This window comes from Penicillium vulpinum (assembly GCF_028829585.1).
Source record: "Penicillium vulpinum strain IBT 29486 chromosome Unknown utg000002l_segment0_segment0, whole genome shotgun sequence".
Lineage (NCBI taxonomy): Eukaryota > Fungi > Ascomycota > Eurotiomycetes > Eurotiales > Aspergillaceae > Penicillium > Penicillium vulpinum.
Genome location: NW_026643242.1, coordinates 451,317 through 473,764, shown reverse-complemented (window position 1 = coordinate 473,764; position 22,448 = coordinate 451,317). Strand labels below are relative to the sequence as shown.

Genomic DNA, 22,448 nt, shown 5'->3' with positions numbered 1-22,448 from the left:
AAGTCTACTAGTAAATACATGTATATACCAACTTTCGTCGAGACCTTTTCTTGTGGCTGTACCTTCCCTACAGTAACCGAATACTCCCCACAGCAGGGCCTATTGACAGCCTGCCTGGAGAAATCAATTCTTGAGAAACTGCAGAATCTGGTCAAAGCCCTCGGGTTCCTTAACCCAATGGCCATCACCCTCTGCCCCAGTGAACTCTTGCCAGTCAACGCGTACCACAATCCTCCGCAGAACTTGACATGCCTGCCGTCCAAGTTCTACAGGTACCCATGGATCGTCTGATCCATGACTTAGAAATACAGGAGTAGATAAAATAACACTGTCAACAGGCTGATCAGAGTGCGATATCTCACCGGCAATCTCATCAAAGAAAAACCCGGATATTAGACTTTGTATCTGAGAGCTGCCAGGAGTAATGGATGGTCCAGATAGCAACTGCTCTAGCTGTTGCGCGAATGGCAACCAACCACAGAAGCCTAACAGACCACCCAGTCGGCCCTGAATTCGGCCTGTCGCAGTTGCAGCTAAGAACGCCCATATGGAAGTGGCCATCCCCTGACTCATACCTCCAAGGTAGATGTGGGAAAATTGCCCATCTAGCAGTCGAGCTTCGTCTTCGAGAATATCGAGAACATGTAAGACCGACTCTCGTATTCCGTCTTTCTGTAGTTCCTGTCGTTCGTCGATATTGCTTAAGGAGTAGGCGTCAAACCAGGCGCATGTCTCCTCCTCAAACGCGGTATTCCATCGGTCGCGTGAGGTTGGAAACACCCAGCGATAGGAGGGTAGACAGGAGGGCAGGTCTTGGCCCCTGGAGGTTGAAGATGAGAAAAGCTCTTCCGCGAACTCGGGGCCATCGCTGCCGCGACCATGGAGTAGGATCACCGTGTGAGTGTGGGTGTTAGGAGCGTGGGGATGATGAATGTGAGGTTTAGGGAACTCCATGCTTCCTGTAACTTTTTTTTTGACGAGATGTAAGATAATTTCAGGATCTTTTGTTTATTTCGATTGGGCGTTAGAATCAGCGGATAGCGGTCGGAGGTCTGTGGTGCACGCTCTAAACGACTTGCATTATTATATCTCTACAATATAATTACAAGGTGCGGTTGATTATCACACCTTTTATACCACATATCGCAGTCAGCGTACAGAGACGCCCCAAGGGTAAATAGGGGAGGGCAAAAGCGAAGAAGCTATGGACTGCGACAGCTCATGGATTAGGGGCCCATCCCAATGAATCGTGCCTGCAGATTTATTCTGGAGTGATAACTCAAGGTTACCGCATGGAAATCTATCACGCGCAAATAACTACATACATACATACCTAGGTAGCCTCATCCTAGGGGTATGTAATCTCAATAGTTGGGCTCACGGGAAGCCCTAAGCCCAATACAGAATTGGAACTGGAACGATATGGAGACGACCAACCGGCGTCAATGAAGGCAACTCTGTCCACAATATGACTTTGATGTTGTTGCGCATTGTTCGCGCAGTAAGTGGGGTAGCTGAGCCATAATCTGTCCACGCCAGTGTTAATCTAAGCCCATCTTGGGGCAGTGTAGGAGAATAAGATCGGCCTGCGCAGGAATTAGAAGCACATTGCCTCTTTCATCGGTGCATAGAACGTTCCGTGCCCCGATCAAAACTACCTTAGGATTTTGGCTTGGCCTAGGCTCTTACACCTGGGGCCACATTCCGCCACAACTGAGCCGTATGGGAGAAGACAAGAGTTTATATTATTATTCGAGGAACTACGAGTTTGATATAGGCTTAGATCCGGGTGAAGCTCTAAGCTTAATGCATTCTTTGATGCAGTGTTGAACAACCGGAGCAAACTTGAAGGGCGGAAATGGACAACCCGCGTCTTTTCGCAATGAGAGCTTGGACATAGGCAACCTGTTGGGCTATGTGGTCCATATTTCTTTTTGTTTTCTAGGCATGGGCGGTATCAAGGTTAGCCGAAAAAGAAAATGCAGTTGCACAGAGGGCTCAGCATCCAATGATGTTATGCTATATGTTTTTGGATTTTGTCGCACGCGACAATACGTGGTAGATTCAGACTGTGAAGACATATTATTTGCTCGAGCGACATATACTTGAGATTTGAAGTAACTGCATCCTGCTAAGCAGAGGAATTCGTGATATTGTTGTATGAATTCTGGATGTACCCGGTCCCCTACTTTTGGACATGGTAATCTGCTGTTTATTGCGTATGATTTGAGGATTCAAGCTGCAAAAAGCCTTGCGAGCATTCAGCCTATATACTCTCGCTCAATAAGAGAATGTGGTACTTACCAGCAATGATTGGGCCGTGGTATCTACTTTCTGGAATCCACCGCTTGTTAATTGCAGCTTTTTCCGCTGTCGTGATAAGAAATTACTCTGAGTCTTGTTAGATAGAACTTGAATAATGCGCTGTTATTAACCAACCTCCTCAACGGTCCCTTCCATAATGTACCGAACAATGGTCACATTGGAGACTTGGCCAAGTCGAAGGGCTCGGCCAATTGCTTGAGCCTCAATTGATGGGTTCCACTGCGGCTCAAGAAGATATTTACGTGACGAAGTTGTAAGATTGAGGCTGTCTCGATCATAAGTGAGAAGTCTTGAGAATCGTGAAGGAGTGACTTACCCAACAGCACCCGTCCCAAGGGTCATCAGGAGAACGTTTGTTTCCTTTTGAGTTTGGTATCTTTGTAATTCCTGTAGACGTTTTGACAAGGGAAAAAACCCTTCAATCATGCTGTATTTGATTCCATTGGCGGAGAAAAGCTCAGCAACAATATAGAGAGTCTTTTTCCAACTTGATAAGACGATACTAGGAGACAAACAATATGGTTAGCTGGAACAAGAAAAAAATTGCATTTCTTGCGTAGAAATACCATTTTCGAGTGGGATTTTGAGAAATCTCAGATAGAAGGGCCAAAAGTTTCGTCGGATATTGTTTTGTCAGAGGTGTTTCACCACTTGCAGTCTGCGGGTGATGATATTTCGCGTTGTCGAGCAAAGGAATTGGCTCACTATGCTGTGGATGATCGGAATCACAACAAGGACATTTATTCTGTCGTGAACGATGGGCACGAATGCAACTGTGACAAATCAAATGAAGGCAGCCAGGGAGTAAAATGCCTCCATCTGTATTGGGTGTATCACTGAGCCAAAATATTGTGCCGGAGCAGTAACTGCAAACATTTTTGTCGAGCTGTTCTAGGTAGGATAGGGCTTCATCAGAGTCTACTGGAGTACAAGCCGTGGCTTTCCCATTGTTGCAGAATAGGCGTAATGAGAGAAGAGATTCCAGGATTGTAGAATTGACCTTCCCATTTCTCCTGCCACTGACTGTCATATCAATCTTTTTCATGCATGCTTGAAGTAGGTCTCTATACTGTATTCTCTCCGTGGATGACATCAGAAGTTTTCTGGTTTCCGCAGTAGGCTCTGGTAGATTTAACACATCTCTTGTCCTTCGAATACAAATCGCATGGAGAAGTGTTTGGAGATTATGAAAACGATCTCTCTTGCCTGAGGATATGGGGGTTGAGATGAACTTGCGAAATGCCGCGACGCGATCAAGGATCGGAACCCTGAGAAAGGCAACCAGCGCCCCCAAGTGTTCAATCGAGTTTTGAATGGGCGTTCCAGTCAGACACCAGCGGTGCTGGGCTGATAGGTTGACAACGGCTTGGAACTGTTTGGTAGCGCGATTGCGAATGTAGTGAGCTGGCTGGGATATCAGTTTCTATCAATAGCACGTATTTTCAAATAATCTGTGACTACCTTCATCGAGTACGATTCTGAACCAATCGACCTGTGATAAGGTATTTTGTCCTCGGCAGTGCTCACTGGTAAGTGTTGCATAAGTAGTGAAGACGATAGCGCTTTTGTGAAGCAACTCCCTTTCGCATGTCTCTCTGTTCCAATATGTTTGTGGACGAATAAACTGCCGAAGAATGTATGCCTAGATCCGAATTAGTATGAAACTTGCTTGCGGATCTCGTTGATCCAATTATCAATCAACACTGGTGGAAGCCGCTATCAGATACTATAAAATGTGCTTTCTCATGTTTTTGGTATTTTTTTCGGCCAAGACCTACACGTTGATGGGACCACGATAAGTGTTGCCTGAGTTCGGTTCTTCTTTTGGGGAAGCTCGGATTGTTCCTGCCCTCCTGTGAATTTCTCTGCTTCATCGAGAGAACCAGCGATGACTGACAAAGTGACCAGTGACTTTCCCAGACCCATCTCATCAGCCAGAATTCCACCGCTGGCTTCTTGCGGTTTTGTTCGCCTCTCGCCAATGAAAACATGCTGATAACTGTAGCGAGTATCAATACAGATTTCAAATACTACACAAGGACGGAGGGGGGATCACAATGGCTCATCCTCGTCCGTATCGTTATAGTTCCAAAGACTATGTTCCAATCTTTGTCCATTCTCACGCTGGGAGATAAATCCGATTGCCTCTTTCTGATGTCTGATATAAATAATCAGCATATAGAGGTTGATAGTTAGCAAACCGTACTTACTGTAAGAGGTTACTCTTAATACGCCGGTCGACAGGAACGTTGGTTTGAGATATATGCTGCAACTGAAAACCAAACATATCATCCATTTCAATTTCATCACCATCACCAGAAAGACTTTCATCGCTTGATGAGTCACTTGAATGTATCTCCTCCGCATCAAATAAAGTAGAATAGGGGAGTGACTCGTCATTCGGTTGTCCCTCGAATCGTAGAACATGCGGATTCATATATCTCCTCTCTTCACGCCCATAGCGAGGCGGTTGTAAGAAAATACGAGACTTACTCAGTTTAGCTCCCACATCGTCGGCGTCATTTAAGGAGCCATAAATGTTGATTTCAATTGGTAGTAGCGGTTGGTCATTTTCTTTCTGCACCGCTAATATCGCATCCTTGTGAGCAATATATGCCTGTAGTCGAACTTGTCGATTGCTAGTCGCTTTTGAAAGACCAGTGCATAACTGCTTGTTGAGACGAGCAAATTTATTTCCCTCATGCGTAAGTGAGAAGAAATTTCCCTCCCTTGTTATCGAAAGAGATAGGAAAGAGGTGCTGTGATCGGCTGAAATTTGATCCAATACGCCGTTACGACGATTTAGCTGTGCCATAACACTAATGATCTATCTAGCGTCAGCTATGTCAAGGGTTCAGAACGGAATCGACTCACAGCCCCTAGACATGTTTCCTCAACAAAAACACTGGGTTCTGACATAGTTGGTTCCCGAGACGGCTGATCCTCAAATGGCAAATGCTGTCCCAGCAAGTCCTGTGGAATAGACATAATCGTCTGTGATATGTTACCTGTAATATCCCTGAAATTCTCATCCGACAAAGAACATTTTCATGTGATATCTGCCAGAAGAGCTTTTCTAGAAAGACTGATTGTAATCGACATAAGAAGATCCACTCAGGCGAGAAAAATTGGGTCTGTCAGGGTTGTCTGGTGTCCTTTGCTCGTGCGGACATGCTCAACAATCACCATCGCGCACCAATAGGTCAAGCATTCTTGATAAAATCCAAAGCCAGCAACAGGATCTTGTGCCTTGATTTATGAAATGAGTGTTTCCGTGGTAGGTTCTGGTAGGTCTAACACGTCTCTTGTCTTTCTCCTCCAGCTCCTGCGGAGGAGGGTCTGGATATTGACGGGAGCTTTACTGTAAAAGAACATCTTGGCAGAGGGTTTAAGAGAGAAATGCCTGTTTATGAGGGTTCTGCTATATTTCATATTGCTCATTTCTTGGCCAAGATCCAGTGAAATGGGGCATCCCGCGAGACTCCATTCTCTTCTTCGCAATCCACGACAACCTCATCAATCTCCATCTCGAAGCCAATATCTGTGAGAAGTCTATTCATTTCGGTTCTACCCCATCCACTCCAATGCATTGCCCCTTTTGTACCACCCAACCAAGATTGGTCAGAAGAGCTCGCAAATCCAGTCTCGGAGAAGTTTGCGAGAAGTCGTCCGCCAGGTTTCAACCAATCATGAATGCGATGAAGGATTGTAGTTTGTTCATCGCGTGGTAGATGAATAATAGAATACATGGCCACCACAGCATCGAACTGCTCCTGGCCAAATTTCAATTCCATCATGTCCCCTGGTATCAGATTCACGGACTCAGGAAGCCGCTTCTTTGCCATGGCGATTTGGGTGTCGGATATATCATTTGCAGTGACGCTGATGTATTCACGAGATGCCAAAAGTTGAGTACATGGTACCCCGGCGCCGCATCCTAGCTCAAGGATGCTAGTTTGGTCATTTTCTCTTGCAGAATCGAAAGATCGAAGCATGAGATTGAGATAAGAAAGGCGCGTTTCGTGGGAAGACTGTGTCCAGTCTAGGTAGACTTCGGCAATGTCATCATAGGCTTTCTTTATGTCATCCTTGATTCGATGGTTGTTGGTCTCGGACATTGTGGCAGAGTAAGCTTTGATATATAGTGTGCTGAATCGTGAATCTAATTGTAATCAGGCGAAAAAGAGAAACAATCAAGTTATATTTTCAGTTAGTACGGAGTATGAGAGTTCCAATTAGAAATGACTCATTTGGTGATTCAGACCTCGGGAGGATACGACTAAGTGGTTGTTTTCGTGGTAACCCGATGAGGATTAGTGCAAATATCCGGTATGTGAGAAGAACGAATTAGATTCAATAATTGACATCTGATATTCGAGACTTCAAGCGCAATTTAGAATGTATTGACTTGTGCCTATATAACAATGAATACATAGATTCTTAACCAAAACACCCTACTCTTTCGAGAAAGGCCATTTCCAGTTCCGAATATGTTCAGGATCAATCCCATTATCGAAAGCCTCAGATTTTCCCGCAAGCTGCTCATTGATCAGTGTCTCTCTCACGCCAGATGCCGTGTTCCCAAGAGATTGAACCAAATCAATGGCAGCTATGGCGAGACTGTATCGATCGGTCTCATTGCGCAAAGCTAGCTCAAATGGCGTGTCAATGTTGCCCTTCTCTTTGTACCCTCTCACATGCAAGTTATGCTGGCCGGGTCGCTTGTACGTGAGTCGGTGGATGAGCCAGGGGTAGGAATGGAAGTTAAATATGATGGGCTTGTCGGTGGTGAAAATGGACTTCCACTTCTTGTCGGGCATTCCATGGGGATGGTGAACGGCTGAAATCAGTCGGAATAGATCCACCACATTAACAAAACGGACTTTAAGCTGTGGGAGATGTTCGCGTAGTAGTGCGGTCGCGGCTAGGGCTTCGTGCGTTGAAACATCACCACAGGATGCCATCACGACATCTGGCTCTGCGCCTTGGTCGTTGCTTGCCCAGTCCCAGATTCCGAGACCCTTGGTACAGTGCTGTACAGCTGCATCCATGTTTAGGAACTGGATGTGCTCTTGTTTATCGGCGACGATGACATTCACGTAGTTGACACTGCGGAGACAGTGGTCCATCACCGATAGGAGAGTGTTGCCGTCTGGCGGGAGATAGATGCGAACCACCTCGGGGCTTTTGTTAGCCACCACATCAAGGAATCCGGGGTCCTGGTGGGTGAAGCCATTGTGGTCTTGTCTCCACACAGTAGCGGTAATGAGGATGTTGAGAGACGCGACTCGGGCTCTCCACTCTATCTCGAGGCACTTCTCGATCCACTTGCAATGCTGGTTCACCATGGAATCAATGACGTGGATAAAAGGCTCATAGCTATTGAGCAGTCCGTGCCGCCCAGAAAGAATGTAGCCTTCTAGCCACCCTTCACAGGTATGTTCACTGAGCATCTCCATCACGCGGCCATCGGGGGCCAGATTTCCTCCGTCTTTATCTTCTTCAAAATACTCTCCCATCCAGACTTTCTTGCCTGCTTTGTACACCTCAGAAAGCTTGTTAGACTCAGTTTCATCGGGCCCAAAGAGCCGGAAGTTTTGCATGTTCTGAGCGATAATATCACGAAGGAATTTGGCCATGTTGACCATGCCTCCCTTGGATGTCAAGCCGGGATTAATATCAGTGAATCCATACTTTCGGAAATCAGGCATATTGAGTGGCTTGCGTAGAAGACCTCCGTTGCCAACGGGGTTGGCACTCATCCGCGAGTAACCTGTGGGCGCGAGTTCCTTCAGTTCCTGAATCAATCTGCCATTCTTGTCAAAGAGCTCTTCTGGTTTGTAGCCCCTCATCCATGTTTCCAACAATTTAAGATGAGCTGGGTTGGTGCGGACATCAGTGAGGGGAATCTGGTGCGCGCGCCAAAATCCCTCGAGAAAATGGTCATCAACCTCCCGTGGAGCCGACCATCCCTTGGGTGTGCGAAGAACGATCATTGGCCAGCGAGGCCGGAATGGGGTCTTTGTCTCTCGAGCTTTCTTCTGGTATTCCCTGATCTCTGTGACACATTGCTCGAGTGTAGCCGCCATGGCTTGATGCATACTGTCGAAGTCACTTCCCTCTACAAAGTATGGTTTCCATCCATATCCAACGAGCAAAGATGAAATCTCTTCATGGCTGATTCGTGCGAGCACCGTTGGGTTATTGATCTTGTATCCATTGAGATGAAGAACGGGCAGGACTGCTCCGTCGGTGATCGGATTCAGGAACTTCGTGCTGTGCCAGCTGGTTGCAAGCGGGCCGGTCTCGGATTCACCGTCTCCAACCATGGTCAAAGTGATGAGATTGGGATTGTCGAAGACCGAGCCAAAGGCATGCGAGATTGAATATCCCAGCTCACCTCCCTCGTGGATACTGCCAGGTGTCTCGGGGGTTGCGTGACTTCCAATGCCACCAGGGAAGGAGAATTGTTTGAAGAACTTCCTCATACCCTCCGTATCCTCGGATTTATCCGGGTAGACTTCCGAGTAGACACCCTCAAGGTAAGATTGTGATATGATTCCAGGGGCGCCATGTCCGGGGCCGGAAACAAACAGAATATCGAGGTCGTACTTCTTGATGAGACGGTTCATGTGTATCCAGGTGAAAGCCTGCCCGGAGTCGGAGCCCCAATGACCTAACAGTCGAGCTTTAAGATGCTCCAACTTGAGTGGTTCTGCGAGGAGTGGGTTTTCGACAAGGTAGAGCATGCCCAAACATAGGTACATGCTGGCACGAAAGTAGGCGCTCATCTTCCGAACTGTCTCGGCGTCGAGAGGCTTCCCTTCCACGGTTGAACGAGCCTCGCCATAGGCGGAGATGCTCTTTTCAACTGATTTGGATGCCATTGTAGTGTATCCTGCTAAAGTGGAGATGTCGCACAATGTATAAACAGGATCCCTAGTGTGATTACAGTTGGGATCCGACAAAGATAGAAGGGATGTATGCACCGGAATTGTAGATACTGAGATGCAATAAAACGAAGAAAGCAATGGTCGTAGGTCAATGAGAATTTTTAATAAAGGAGAGAAGTGATTGTAATAGACTTGTCTGACAAGTCAATGACGTGTAGTTTTTGTTAACCTTGGAAACGTACATAATAACCACCACCTGAGCAGGGCTATACGGTGTCATGTGCATCATGACCTGGGCACCATATGTGTGAATTAGCATCAATATATCCACTGCTCCTACAAAAGATAAATTGTTGGGCAGCGCGGATGTCTTCAGGCCGGGGTCGGGGCGAGGCTATATAGTAATGTCTTGGCATTGGATATTGACACCTGAGGCCATTGGAAAAGAGACAGGTTCGAAAATTCGTCGATAGCGCGCTCGGTAGCGTAGAAGGTCGAAGTCAGCAAAATTGCGGCCAATATTTGTATAGTAGGAATGTCCAAAGTGGCGTTCGTCGAAAAACGGTGCTCAAGAGGTCTCATCCACGTGTCGCGAGGCCATATGGCCTGCTATCCCAGCTTCGTCTGGCGCATAGAAATGGGCTCAGAGCATCCAATCGATTTTATCGATTCCAAATGACCAAGGTCGCAACATAATGATGAAGCTCATGGGAGGGAATATCTTTGATGGACGATTGTGGAAGAGAAAAATATCAGGGCGCAAGTGATAAACAGGAGCAGCCCTGGAGGCCTCAGGCAGCAACACATTTTAAACACCTTTCCATCGCATATAGACCATGTACAAAACGTATCTCCGTGCGTACCGCAATAAGCAGACAATTGGCATGAGATCCAAACGAAGTATCGTCTTTCTGATCAATAATATCGCGCGCCGGTGATCCCTTGTAAACCTGCAAACTATTCAGACACATTCAGTTTATGACATCGAACTCGACCGCGTACATCTGACATGGTTGCGATTTTCGAACACTATATATATCATTTCTTAAAAAGTCTTAGCGTCTTTCGTCGCCAGGGAGTTCGCATATTTCCCTCGAAGCTAACTCCTGGGCAGATATGTTTGAATCGAGTTCCATGGCATTATGGATTGCAAGTCCGTGTCGTGCCTTTCCTTCACCTGGTAACTCAGCCTTTTCATAGGCATCGCCACGTTGGTTGTTCAAATCCACTGCAGCCCCGGCACCTTGATTTCGTTTGTGTCTCTTCAGCACAAAAATGGCGGCAACAATAACAAGAGCAACACCAACGATGGACCCAACGACAGGACCGGCAATCCATGCTTTATCTTCTGAATGTGAGCTTTCATCGACCGGAGGAGTCTCCGTCCGTGAGGGTGGTTGTGTCGTTGTTGCTGATACGCTCGTTGCAGGTACAGCAGTGGAACTCAATGTAGTTGTATTCGCTTCAGTCGTTGTTGTTTTGGCTAGATGCCCGTACTCGCTAATAACCAAGATAGCAGAAACCATTTCATCGCGGCTGTCGGGAAAAGCAGTTGGACAGATTTGCAGAACGGTTATAATTTCTTCTGCATCTTCTAGGTCGAAATAAGAGCTCAACCCGTTGTTCGTTCGAACACAGTTGGCACATTCTTCGATGTTGTCAAAGAAGAGTCCGCCACCCGAAGTAGATTTGTCGCATAAGGCCTGCATTTGAAATTCTCCGGCTTTGTAGTCGGTAATGACAAACCCTGATAGATTCGTTAGTTTTCTTTCCGTCGAACTCGGCGGACTTTAAGAAATGGATGAACACGCACCACAAGAGGAGTAGCACCCCGGGTAGGAGTCCAAAGTTGTCTGCGCACCGACATTCGAAAGTACGACAAACCCAACCAAAAGGGCTAGCCCACGGTAAAAGAACATGGTAGGCAGACTTGATGATATGATCAAAGCAAGAAGGAAAACTGTTGGGGTTGAAGAAATCGAAATAACTCCAAGAGAATTGAGCCCCGGGCATAAGTCATTTTCTACGGAGTAGTTAATCTACTAAATAATACACCGTATCAGGGCTGAGCCGCACTGCCCACAGTTCCCGGGTGAGACTAGGCCGTAGATACACGGTCCTTGCCAAGCTGGAGACAGAATAGATGCATAGAGTAGTAGCTCCTAACCCGGGTGAGGGTGAGTTCCCATATTAGTATTACTAGTTATTATAACAACATATGTACATTGTAATCAGTTTCTCACTCAATAACTGTCATAGTGAAGTACTTAGTCTGTGAAGTGTATTCACCCGAATACACTTCCAGACTGAGCAGACTGGAAGGGTCACGAAATCTGGGGGCCATGTCCACGGGTACTCCGTATCCTCCGGCGTCCCTGTCAATGTAGATCCCGCTACGGTGTACGGAGTACTCCGTACAGAATACTATTTTCAGACTAGTGTTTTTCTTGCTTCATTGTTTCAGTTTCGTGAACCAATTAAATTACCTGAATAGATTATTTACGGCCCTGTTTCCCCCTAACTCCTTTATTGGTGTGGCCAAGCAGCGCTAATATCATCTGTCACGCTCAGGCATATTTTTAAGAAGCTCCCTCGCCCGTTGGCGATAAAATTCTCAGCCTCCTACAAAACCCGGATATTAGGGAGGAGCAGTATCGCCTTTATAAGCAACGCCGCTGGATCCTGTCCGTCATCAGATCCTAAAGTGATCCGAATGTATTAATTATGGCAGTCAACCCATGAAAAATGAGTAGCGTCGATCAAACTAGGCCCTTGATGAAATGAGTAAAAGGTAGAACGATCAGACCACTAGCCCACGCTCGATATTACCCTGCGTGACAGTATCCCCTTAAGGGATATATAAAATAGTGAGAGTAGATAGGTAAGATGTATTAATTTTAGACCCCCAAGCGTTATACTACCTCTGGAGAGCCACATACTCTTTAAAGCATTAATAACTAATTATATCCAGCGAAGAACGTCATGATCACACAATGAAGTGGCGTATTTCCTCCAGTACATTCCTTCAATGCAAAAATTCCCCGCCTGTCTCCTTCAAAATCAATTGGTACTCAGGCTCGAATTGCATATACATTACCTCAGGAGTACCTGTTCCTTTCTTGGTGTAGAGTGCAATTTCGTGATCGACTAATGTCTTCTTCAAGACTCCTTCGCTTGCACCAATCGAACCGGGTGTTGTCGAAGATTCTACCAAGATCTGGGTCTGACAGGCCCTCTCCAGTGCGATGAAAAAGGCCGCTGCTTCTGCGACTGTGCCTCCAGCAGTAAGCAAGCCATGATTCTGCATTATCAAATTTTTATTTTTGGGCCCAAGGTAATCAGCAATACGTTGGCCCTCATCCTTTGCGAAAACAACGCCCCCAAAAGCTGGGTATACCGAAAGATCGTTGTAGAACATGCAAGAGTCTTGAATTTCGGAACAGTGTTAGTAACAATATGGGAGCACGGCTGTTGATCATTTGTTGGCTTTACCTTGATTTAACATATCAATTCCCTTGCCGAAAGTGCTCCAGGCTCTTCCAAACGGACTGTGCATGTGGCATGCCGCATGTATATCAGGTCGTCTCTGGTGGATTGCTGAATGAATAATAAATCCAGCCGTATTGATAGGTTTATTTGCGCCAGCGACCCTATTCCCTTCTTCGTCTACCCGGACCATATCGGAGACTTTCAGAAGAGCGAAGTGTACTCCGTACGGGTTGATCCAGAAAGTGTGGGGTTCGACGGGGTCTTTAGGGTATCAACATCTAAAAAATAACCACGATTTTCGAAGTACAAAACATCCAATAAATCAAGCATACCTCGGACACTGATATGGCCACTGCTACCGTCCGAGAATCCCAGTTTGGCGAATATGCGGAATGCGCCCGCCATATGCTCGAGAAGCCACTGTCGCTCTCCTTCTTTGTTGGTGGGCCTTGGAATGTGATGCAGTCTGTTTACTTCACCATTGCCGCCTTTTTCTGTGTTCAGGGCAGAAACAATTGGCTTCGGTTCAACAGTAGTCACAGATGATGACATTTTGTGTTGTAATTTGGATGAAGGGTGATAGTAGTTTGACAACACGGGGGAGGGGCTGGAAAGGGGGAAATGGGGTTTAACCCCGCAGTAACGTTGACTCTATAATTTTGTGTTGATTATAGCATTGCGATTATACAAGCGATTAAAAGAGCATGTTGTTCTACACTCCACACTTGCTATAACTGATGCTGATGGGTTTTCAAGTGGTAAAACTTGTCAAACAAAGATTTGCGGATTCAACCCCCAAAATTCAGAGACATCAGCTTGGGTTATTTTGAAGCCATGAAAATAATCGGCTAACCTGGTCGATCTCAAAATCCTATAATCATGAAAATGAGAGACAAAAATAGATCTTGGCGCGATAGGATGCACTAGGCCTCCGCAAAGCCCATAAATGGGCCGGGCTTCGAGGGTCCAACCCACGGCCCATTGATAGGGGCCCCCATCAAAACCCCTTTTGCTGTATAAATATCATCTTGGCATGCATAAAGTAGCTGATTAATAACGGTATTTTACGCATGTTCCAACCTGTATACTCAGTAACATTTAATTATCATGGTAAGAAGTAGGAATTATATGAATATAACACTAATTCTAGCATCATAATACCGGATTTCATACAAAATTTCATGAAAAACCATCCCGAAGAGTCTAATTTGACCACAGTTTCGTATATAGGAGAACTGCCGAGTATCAGTATGAAGAGATATATATCTTACTAACAGGGGGACAGATAGAATTTTCGCTTTTACCTTCAGAAAATAAAATGTACTTCTGTTAAATATATAAGCACCTAATTAAAAGAAGTACTTCTTGTAAAAAAGTAAAGTTTTATGAAAATGGATTATGATTTTTGTTGATATCGCTGAGTATAAGACTGTTACTTAGAAGATAAAGAAGAGGAAGAATATGATGATTCACGTATAGCTTTATATACACCCTAGATAGTAATCTCAATACCCAAAAAAAACCAGCAAAAAATGTATTAATTATGCAGTTGCGATATATTGGTATGTTTGTATTGTTTGATAAATAATAGGGGCCCATTATAGGCTCAAGGTATAAGCCCATAACCCATCGATGGGCCCGGAGCATGGGCCCAAAGCCCAACCCGTTAGTGGGCTGGGCTTTGGGCCTTGTGGGCTTTGCAGAGGCCTAGTATACACATCTTCGGGTAAAAAGATGTAGAACCCGGAGAGCCGTGGAGGGAAACAAAGAATATCCAGTTTTGCCTCTGATATCTCTTCTTTAACTTCGGACAGCGAGGGGATATCGAATAATAAATCCTATAGGGGTTAGATCTTGCATCTATCGTCACCCAAGGTATTGCCGGAATTGACATCTAGGATATCCCGGATTTCTCCCTATGATTCTGGCCAAGTGCATTAGACTCGAGTAATCTACCATGTTATATTCATGATGGTGGATGAAAAATCTTGCGCCATGTAGTACAGAAGTGATGTATTGAAAGGCATATGTTACGTTGAATAGTCAAAATCAAAATGAAAGATACAAACAGTGCAATAGAAGAGAAGCCGAAGAAAGGAGAAAGGGAAAATCAATAAAACATTCAAAAAATCAAAAAATCACGTAACAGAAGTCAAATGCGAAATGTGTAAGAAGAGACAGAACCACATATTTAGATCAAACTTTGCCCTGTTGCAAGAGTTGGATCAAGATGAGGAAAGTCTGTAACGGGATGAAGCCGTCCAGTTCGGAACGGCGCAGTCAACTGTGCCGCAGACGCAGTAGGGAGAGTCCTCTGACCTTGTGGCTGGCCGGGGTTATAGTTAAAAACCCAAAGACGCATTGACTGGTCGGGACAAGTTCCTGTGTAGAACCTGTGTCGCAGCCATGATCCACTCAATCGATCGTGACCAGCCCTTGTTGATCTACCGGGCTGGATAGAAGCCGGTATTGCCTCCCAGTTAGGGGCCATCCAGCCTGATTCATCTGTACTCCACATGTTGACCTCGAATTCTCTAAATAGCGTTGGGACCTGTCTCCCATCCGCGACATACAGTACTCCAACACCTAGGCATCGGGGGAGGGGGTAGATGTTTCCATTCCTTGCATCAGTCCGAAGAATGTCAATATCGTCTTCGAATACGCTCATGTGTGTGGACCCAGTATCATCCATAAAGGGAAATTCATAGCACGGTGGTCTGGGTGGTGGTGGGACTGGAGCTCCATCTCTGGGTATCGGATCCTGCGGGATTCGAAGGCTAAATCGTACCTGGATGCAATCATTAGCGCTCAAGTAAAGTGGTAAATAGGAAAATAGATAGAGAAATAGTTAGCCTACCATTGTGGCATTTAAAAGCGGGTCGGGTTGGCAAACCATCGAAGTCTTGCTAATTCCAGGCCCAAGCCCGAAAATCTGAATATATAGTTTTAGTATATTTATTGACACATAGAGCTTCAGACAAGACTTACACCTTCGACCCAAAATCCTCCATGTCCCTGATATTTGTCATGAATATAGCGGTATTCCTCCCAGTGGAAAGGTCTCGGCAGGCAGAGCTGCACGCCAGCATGCCAGTAGGTGATGAAGTCCGGATGCCAATCCAATTCACCTGATCGATACTGCTCCATGATGGTTTTTACCGTATCGACCATTTTGTGTACATCATTTCCCGCCACAAGCCAAGCCAAAATAATTTTGAGATCCTCGAGGCGTTGTACAACAGGCCAACTTAGATTTGGCTCTGCGGCCATTAGTGCACTAGGTAGAAGAAAAGCAATCAGTGACTGTTACAAAAAGCATAGCATATTTTACCGCTAGACCATAACAAAAATCAATGTTCTTGTTTAGGGCGTAGTCGGGCCCTATCTGGGTTTCGGCATCACTCACTCGCGTTCTGCCTGCCTTGCTATAAATTCTCCCATTTTATTTTGGTAGACATGAGGCATGATATTCTGTCCGATTCGCTCAAGACACCGATCGATCTGAGATGCGAAGTCGCTAAATAGCAAAGGTCAATCACCAGTTATACAAATGAATAGCCAGCGCCGAATTGGCGGAGCGGGTAGAACTTACTCGGACATCAGATCAGGTTCATCTGGGTTCCAGCCTTTAGGTGCATTCTCCCGCTCTATGATAATACCTTTTACTATTCCCCATTCTTGTTTTTTGGGCATTTGTGGCCTAAGCTTTTTCCTTTTCCTCGAATAATCGGTACTGAGATCGGCTGCAAGTTCTTCCTCGTTCAGAACTTGTGGGATTGGTGCTTTTGTCTTCTTTTTTGGAGGGGTTGCCTCTGAATCTCCATTCTCGTCATCTTTCTTGCGTTTTCCGCCTTTCTTGCTTTCCGCTTTGCCGTTTGACTTTGCGGCCCGAGGAGGATTAGCCCTTGGAGGCATTTCACAACAGAGACAGAGAAAATAGTTACGACCAAGATGGTGCGTTCTTCATGTAACTGCCGAATCAAATATCGAACATGTATTTATAATGGACACGAAGGGGAGAATCATGAAGTTATTTGTATTCTAAGCATTTTGTACAGGCCGAACCCATCGCACCGGATGGAGGGGTCGACGATGCAATATCAAAGAAACCTCCAAGGTCATAGACAAAAAGAAAGAAAAAAAAAAAGCCTAGGCGGCAGGGCATGCTGTTGGAGGAATATCTACTCTCTTTGATCGAGCTGTTCATTCAGTGGATCTTTTGAAATGCCCCATTGAGTGTGCACTTGGAAGGCCGACTCTTAGTGGATCTGGCTTCGACAATTTGATGCCATCAAAGACATCGGCTAACTCCATCAACCTCAGACTCCGGTAGCCATACTAATGAAAGCCAAAAATAGACCCTGGTGCGAGAGTATACGAAAGAAAGAACGTTTGACTCTCGCCCTGTCTAATTTTATACGACTCACTGTCCTTTTTATTGTGGTGTAGCCGTAGACTGGTGCCTCAGGCATCGAGCCCGCTCTTTGTTGTAAGTCGGGACACTCTCTCCTTTCCTTTGGACTCCACGGCCTGTAGAGCCCAGTACTTTCCCGGGAGATCTAGCAAATACTATCTAATTATCTTCATTATGTATTTTTGAGCGTGGAGTTGGTGGAACTTATGTTGTTGAACCTCAGCGCGCCTACATCGGCCGGCTAGGCAGTAATAAATTCCCATGTCAAGCTATGTGAAGAAGATTCGTCCTTTTAGTAGATCATGTTTTATTAAATCAAATAGCCAATGATTCCGAATTTGCCTGTGAAATACCACCACATAATACACGTGCACTACTCTCCAGGGCTGTATATTGTATGAATACCCACATGTGTATCCATACTCTCGTATCCGATCTCCGAAACCGGGGCCGAAAACAACAGAGATTCCGAGTCTTGCCAATATTTTCAAAATTAGACAGACAAACTTCTTTTCCTGAAATTTGCAATCTCTTTGAGCTACGTCTGGTTTTTCGGGGCTATTTCACAGGATCACCAAGATGGGCGAACCCACCAAAATGGAAGAGAAGCCGACTGCAGTGCCGCTCCCCAATTCCGAGCAGTTCTACCTGAATAGCGAGCAAGGTGAGCGGTATCTGATTCAAGTGTCTTGGCCGCTGCATTGGCACAGTGACAGCACTTCTGCTCACGGGTCATTTCCCATAATGTAAGTCTCTGCTGACGAATTTCAGTCTCGGAGAACAAAAAGAAGCGTGGGTTTACGAACTGATATTAGATATTTTGTCGATGGAAATGCTCTATTCTTGACTGCAACTGAGACTGCCTGGCGTCGCGCGCCTGCATCGCATTTTGCGGGTGGAGGCATCATTGTCGCTATCGGATACCCGTTAAATGGAAAGCTTTATGATATGTGGCGTCGCGCTCTTGATTTCTCTCCGCCAACGGAGACTCCAATTGCTAAACATGGAGGCGCCGATATATTCCTTGACTTCATTCAAAATTCAGTGCGACCCGCTGTCAAGGCCCGATTTCCACAGGTCTCTGTCTCAAGAGAAGCCCTCTACGGCCATTCGTATGGAGGATTGCTTGCACTACACGCGTTGTTTACACGCCCCGAGACATTTGATTGTTACATGGCCAGCAGTCCCTCGATCTGGTGGAATGACAGATTCATTTTGCAGGAGGCGAAATCCTTTCTGGAAAAGGAGCCTTTGGATGAGAAATTGCCTTCGCTCATGGTCTTTTGGGGCTCAGTCGAGCAAAATCCTTATCAGTGGGACAACGAACCATTTGAAAAATATGAATCAAGAAAGCAAATGGCCTCAAATTTCAGAATGGGTGACAATGCTCTCGATCTCTGTGGGATGCTACGAGGTTGCAGACAGTTGCATACTATCATGGCGAATGAGTTCGATGGGGAGGAACACACCAGTGTGATGTCGTGCTCGACAAATCGGAGCTTGACGATGTTCTTTGAAGATTGGCCTTTCAGTCATAGACAAATGTCATGAACCGAAAAATAATTTACGCATAAGTGGAACGGTACTTGATAAAACGAGCCGAACGTAATGGCGGGAAGACGTTCTCCGAATTAGCACCGTACCTTGTATGCCGCTCCAGGAAAAGTCAAAAAACAGGATTTGGGGGCCGCTCCACCAGGCCATGATTATTAAGAATCGAGGGTCCGTCCATCCAAATACGAAAGGGTTCGGGGTGGACCCGGGCCTGGATCTTGCCCAAGTAAGCTCACAGATTGGAAGCCTGGCTTTTTGTTGATGTTCTTTCCGCTCCTGCTCCTGTAAAGATATAGCAGCGCACTTGATTGCCCACATGAATGGGACTGAGGCTTTAACATGAGAAATTGATTCGAGATCTAGCCGTCGTGTAAGTAAGATTTTAGAGCAAGAAAAAGAAAAAGAGTCATGAGTAGCCCCTAGCCTAGAATACCCAAAGAGGCTAGTAGCCTCAGAGATTACCGCTCACCGCTAACTTTAACTAATCTAATCTGATCTTAATATCGATACGGTACGGTACATACACGTGGTGAATTGGACTAAAATTCGATGTTAGATTTCACATAGCGTTGGAATAAATTTCCATTACAAATTTTGCATAGGTAATTCTATTTACACCTTCCATTCCGAGTTGGACGTCACTCCTCAACCTCAAAAGGTGCGGCTTCACCGCAGTATATAGTTATATAGTAGCAATATTTAGTCTATGAACTCTCACTGGGATCTAACTCAAGGTTTGACATTGCCAATTGCGATATCGGACCTTTTATGGACAAGTTTACCTTTGACCGAACTGGGACTCGTTCGTCTACTTGGCTCCATAGAAAAATGGTGAACTACGCCACCCGTTATCTCACTATCGGATGCCCAGCTTGACGGATGTGGAATTTAGGCTTGGGGCCAAGCTCTTTTGATGCGTTTTGTCTTAATATTACTTGGCAATCCTAAGACGAGCACTTTGACCATTTCATAGTTTCGTGGATCAGCGAAATATATCAGAGTAATAGCGCTAAACCCTCAATATCATATTTCCTCTGCCCGCGGCGACTGACTGGGAAAGAAAACAAACCACTCTGAAAGAAACCATTCAAATCAGAAATATTTATATGTGGCTTAATGGGGGTAACTCTATATACTAGCGTTAGACGCTGGGGGTAATTATAGTTTGTTTGGTAAGCTCTTGTTGTGTGCCCAGGTGATTACCTTGTGGGTGGGTATTCCATCGCCAACAACTGATGGTCTGGCTTTCCCTTCTGGTGTTTCTTCTGTATTTCTCATGCTCTAACCTGAAGACGTTAGAGTCTCTGACTCAGGGTGTCATATTTAATGTCCAGCTCCTCTCTCGTTTCAAATGGACTGTCCCGTATACAACGCGTGATTTCTTTGCACGCGGAGAAAATATGGCGATCTTGAGCAGATTCCATCATATAGTTGGCAACAAGTCTGCAGAGACTGAGGTTACCCTAGTTGATGATCCAAATACCCTGCAAGTGAGAGCCGACGACAAGGAAGCTGGACATTCTCCCATCGATGAAGTGACTGGCAAGGAGGAAGCCAGGCCTGCTGAAGATGCCCAAGCCGGTGTCCAGAAAATCGAGGCCGTCACTCTGGCCTGGGGGAAGGGATCGATGCTCATGACTCTGGTACTGTATGTATCTCAATCCTTGTTGTATTCTTGAACCCTAGCAGGTCGGCTAGCTCACACTGTCTTTCTCGAACAGTATCTGGCTTCTCACACTGGTGAACAATCTCAAGACTTCTGTGGTGTACAGTCTAAGCGCCTATGCGACAAGCTCTTTCGCGGGTCATTCGCTTTTGACCGTCATTGGTATCGTGTCATCTTCATTGACAGGCGCAGTGTACATTCCTATGGCGAAGGCGCTGGACCTCTGGGGTCGTGCAGAAGGTATTCTTTTAATGACTGGGTTCTGCATTCTGGGTATAGTCATGTTGGCTGCATCCCATAACCTCCCCACCTACTGCGCCGGAGAGGTAAGCTATAATCTAACATTCACGCCCTCATTCCTGCAAGTATCTGACATTTCTATTCCCTGCAGGTATTCTACTCGGTCGGATTCGGAGGTCTCGCCTATAGTTGGAATGTTCTTGCAGCCGATGTGACAAACTTAAGAAATCGAGGGCTAGCATTTGCTTTTACCTCGTCTCCGGCAATCATCTCGGCGTTCGCTGGATCTAAGGCTGCTGAAGTATTTCTCGCTAATGTCAATTGGCGATGGGGCTACGGAGTTTGGGCTATTATCGTGCCCGCCTTTGCTTTGCCGATATATTTCATGCTTTCCTATAATTTACGGCAAGCCGAGAAGGAAGGCATTCTGGCCAAGGAAAAAAAGACCTTGAATTTCAACCTCGAAACAATTTGGTGGTTTATCAAAGAGTTTGATTGTGAGTCTTCATATCAGCGTTTTGCGGCTGTTATTGCAGAATGCTAATTCTGTTCTGAACAAATAGTGATGGGGGTTTTCCTCTTCGGTAGCGGCATGGTGGTATTCCTTCTGCCATTCACTCTGGCTAGCATGGCACCCCATGGTTGGCAGACCGGCTATGTCATTGCCATGATTGTGGTTGGGCTAGTCCTACTCATTTCATTTGGCTTCTATGAGACTTACATGGCCCCAGTGCCATTCCTGAACTATAGGTTCCTCACCGATAGGACCGTTCTAGGTGCATGTCTCCTTAATATGACATACCAGGTATCTTACTACTGTTATGGCGTCTATCTCCCGTCATTTTTACAAGTGGTGTACAATTTGGACGTGGCCACAGCTGGATACGTTGGAAATACTTTCAGTATCGTGGCATTTGTCTTCCTGTTCTTCGCTGGTTGGCTTATCCGTGTGACGGGTCGCTTCAAGTGGATTCTCTGGATTTGTGTGCCACTCTACATCTTTGGACTCGGCCTGATGATTCACTTCCGTCAGCCTGGTGGATATATTGGATACATTGTCATGTGTGAGATCTTTTTCTCCGCTGCCGGTAGTATTTTCATTCTGTGTGTGCAGCTCGCTGTCCTCGCTTCGGTCGATCACCAACACGTTGCCGCGGTGCTTGCCTTGCTTTTCGTAATGGGAAGTATTGGTGGATCTATTGGCAGTGCCATCTGTGGAGCGATTTGGACAAACACGTTTTTGAAAAAGCTTGGACAAACTCTACCAGAATCAGCCATGCCGAATTTGGCCCTCATTTACTCAAGTCTTCCCCAGCAGCTGAGTTATGCAGTTGGGACCCACGAGCGGGACGCGATTGTGGAAGCATACGGCTATGCCCAGCCAAGGATGCTTGCAGCTGGTACCTCACTCATGGTTTTGGGCTTCATCTGGGTTGGCATGATGAGAAACTTGAACGTCAAGAATATGACTCAGACAAAAGGTAACGTCTTTTAACGGGCAGGGATCGTTTCAACAATGAGTAAACAACATTGTGTTGTTTATTCGACTGATTTTATTAATGGGAACCAACTTTATGATGGGTCCCGATGCTCCTTTCCGGTCCTCTATTTTAATAATATCTATCTCCAGCGGACTGATGCTACTACTTCCAGCATTTTTGTTGAGGGTGGTCATGTGACCGCCCCACTCTCCTAGCTTTAGCTATCCTCCCATTAGATAGTTTCTTTTCTTCTCTTCTCTCTCTACGCGAATAAGAGTTTTCCAGTTACACCTACATCTTCATTGTAGTCACTGCTACTCTTCTCAATTTTTCTGTGATATAATAACATATATATTCTTGATTATCGGATGGAAACTTGCCCTGTG

The 22,448-nt window shown here is 45.7% G+C and overlaps 10 protein-coding genes across 10 annotated transcripts; 2 read left to right on the top strand and 8 right to left on the bottom strand.

Annotated features, from left to right (window-relative positions):
* Nucleotides 1-123: 123 nt before the first annotated feature.
* Nucleotides 124-954, bottom strand: N7479_003263 (alpha/beta hydrolase; the record flags this gene model as incomplete). The annotated part of the gene is made up of 1 exon (XM_057250960.1): nt 124-954. The coding sequence occupies one exon, from the start codon at nt 952-954 to the stop codon at nt 124-126; it is 831 nt and encodes a 276-aa protein (XP_057110285.1).
* A 1,353-nt stretch (nt 955-2,307) lies between these two features.
* Nucleotides 2,308-3,966, bottom strand: N7479_003262 (uncharacterized protein; the record flags this gene model as incomplete). Its single annotated transcript, XM_057250959.1, has 5 exons — nt 2,308-2,391; nt 2,440-2,614; nt 2,642-2,827; nt 2,892-3,748; nt 3,787-3,966. Coding segments are annotated over 5 exons (1,482 nt in total), but the record flags the coding sequence as incomplete, so codon positions are not given.
* Nucleotides 3,967-3,978: 12 nt separating this feature from the next.
* On the bottom strand, nt 3,979-5,313 carry N7479_003261 (Helicase C-terminal; the record flags this gene model as incomplete). Its single annotated transcript, XM_057250958.1, has 5 exons — nt 3,979-4,028; nt 4,104-4,324; nt 4,382-4,483; nt 4,536-5,152; nt 5,200-5,313. 5 exons carry the CDS (start codon nt 5,311-5,313, stop codon nt 3,979-3,981), a joined length of 1,104 nt encoding a protein of 367 aa, XP_057110283.1.
* A 449-nt stretch (nt 5,314-5,762) lies between these two features.
* N7479_003260 (class I SAM-dependent methyltransferase) lies at nt 5,763-6,443 on the bottom strand (the record flags this gene model as incomplete). Its single annotated transcript, XM_057250957.1, has 1 exon — nt 5,763-6,443. One exon carries the CDS (start codon nt 6,441-6,443, stop codon nt 5,763-5,765), a length of 681 nt encoding a protein of 226 aa, XP_057110282.1.
* Nucleotides 6,444-6,779: 336 nt separating this feature from the next.
* Nucleotides 6,780-9,212, bottom strand: N7479_003259 (phosphoketolase family protein; the record flags this gene model as incomplete). The annotated part of the gene is made up of 1 exon (XM_057250956.1): nt 6,780-9,212. One exon carries the CDS (start codon nt 9,210-9,212, stop codon nt 6,780-6,782), a length of 2,433 nt encoding a protein of 810 aa, XP_057110281.1.
* Nucleotides 9,213-10,273: 1,061 nt separating this feature from the next.
* Nucleotides 10,274-11,137, bottom strand: N7479_003258 (uncharacterized protein; the record flags this gene model as incomplete). Its single annotated transcript, XM_057250955.1, has 2 exons — nt 10,274-10,965; nt 11,032-11,137. The coding sequence occupies 2 exons, from the start codon at nt 11,135-11,137 to the stop codon at nt 10,274-10,276; spliced, it is 798 nt and encodes a 265-aa protein (XP_057110280.1).
* A 1,106-nt stretch (nt 11,138-12,243) lies between these two features.
* Nucleotides 12,244-13,259, bottom strand: N7479_003257 (uncharacterized protein; the record flags this gene model as incomplete). The annotated part of the gene is made up of 3 exons (XM_057250954.1): nt 12,244-12,644; nt 12,711-12,968; nt 13,040-13,259. The coding sequence occupies 3 exons, from the start codon at nt 13,257-13,259 to the stop codon at nt 12,244-12,246; spliced, it is 879 nt and encodes a 292-aa protein (XP_057110279.1).
* A 1,639-nt stretch (nt 13,260-14,898) lies between these two features.
* On the bottom strand, nt 14,899-16,622 carry N7479_003256 (uncharacterized protein; the record flags this gene model as incomplete). Its single annotated transcript, XM_057250953.1, has 5 exons — nt 14,899-15,495; nt 15,565-15,639; nt 15,696-15,929; nt 16,164-16,224; nt 16,300-16,622. The coding sequence occupies 5 exons, from the start codon at nt 16,620-16,622 to the stop codon at nt 14,899-14,901; spliced, it is 1,290 nt and encodes a 429-aa protein (XP_057110278.1).
* Nucleotides 16,623-17,700: 1,078 nt separating this feature from the next.
* Nucleotides 17,701-18,672, top strand: N7479_003255 (alpha/beta hydrolase; the record flags this gene model as incomplete). The annotated part of the gene is made up of 2 exons (XM_057250952.1): nt 17,701-17,867; nt 17,937-18,672. 2 exons carry the CDS (start codon nt 17,701-17,703, stop codon nt 18,670-18,672), a joined length of 903 nt encoding a protein of 300 aa, XP_057110277.1.
* A 1,403-nt stretch (nt 18,673-20,075) lies between these two features.
* Nucleotides 20,076-22,076, top strand: mirB (uncharacterized protein; the record flags this gene model as incomplete). Its single annotated transcript, XM_057250951.1, has 4 exons — nt 20,076-20,323; nt 20,397-20,667; nt 20,733-21,078; nt 21,145-22,076. 4 exons carry the CDS (start codon nt 20,076-20,078, stop codon nt 22,074-22,076), a joined length of 1,797 nt encoding a protein of 598 aa, XP_057110276.1.
* Between the last annotated feature and the right edge of the window lie 372 nt (nt 22,077-22,448).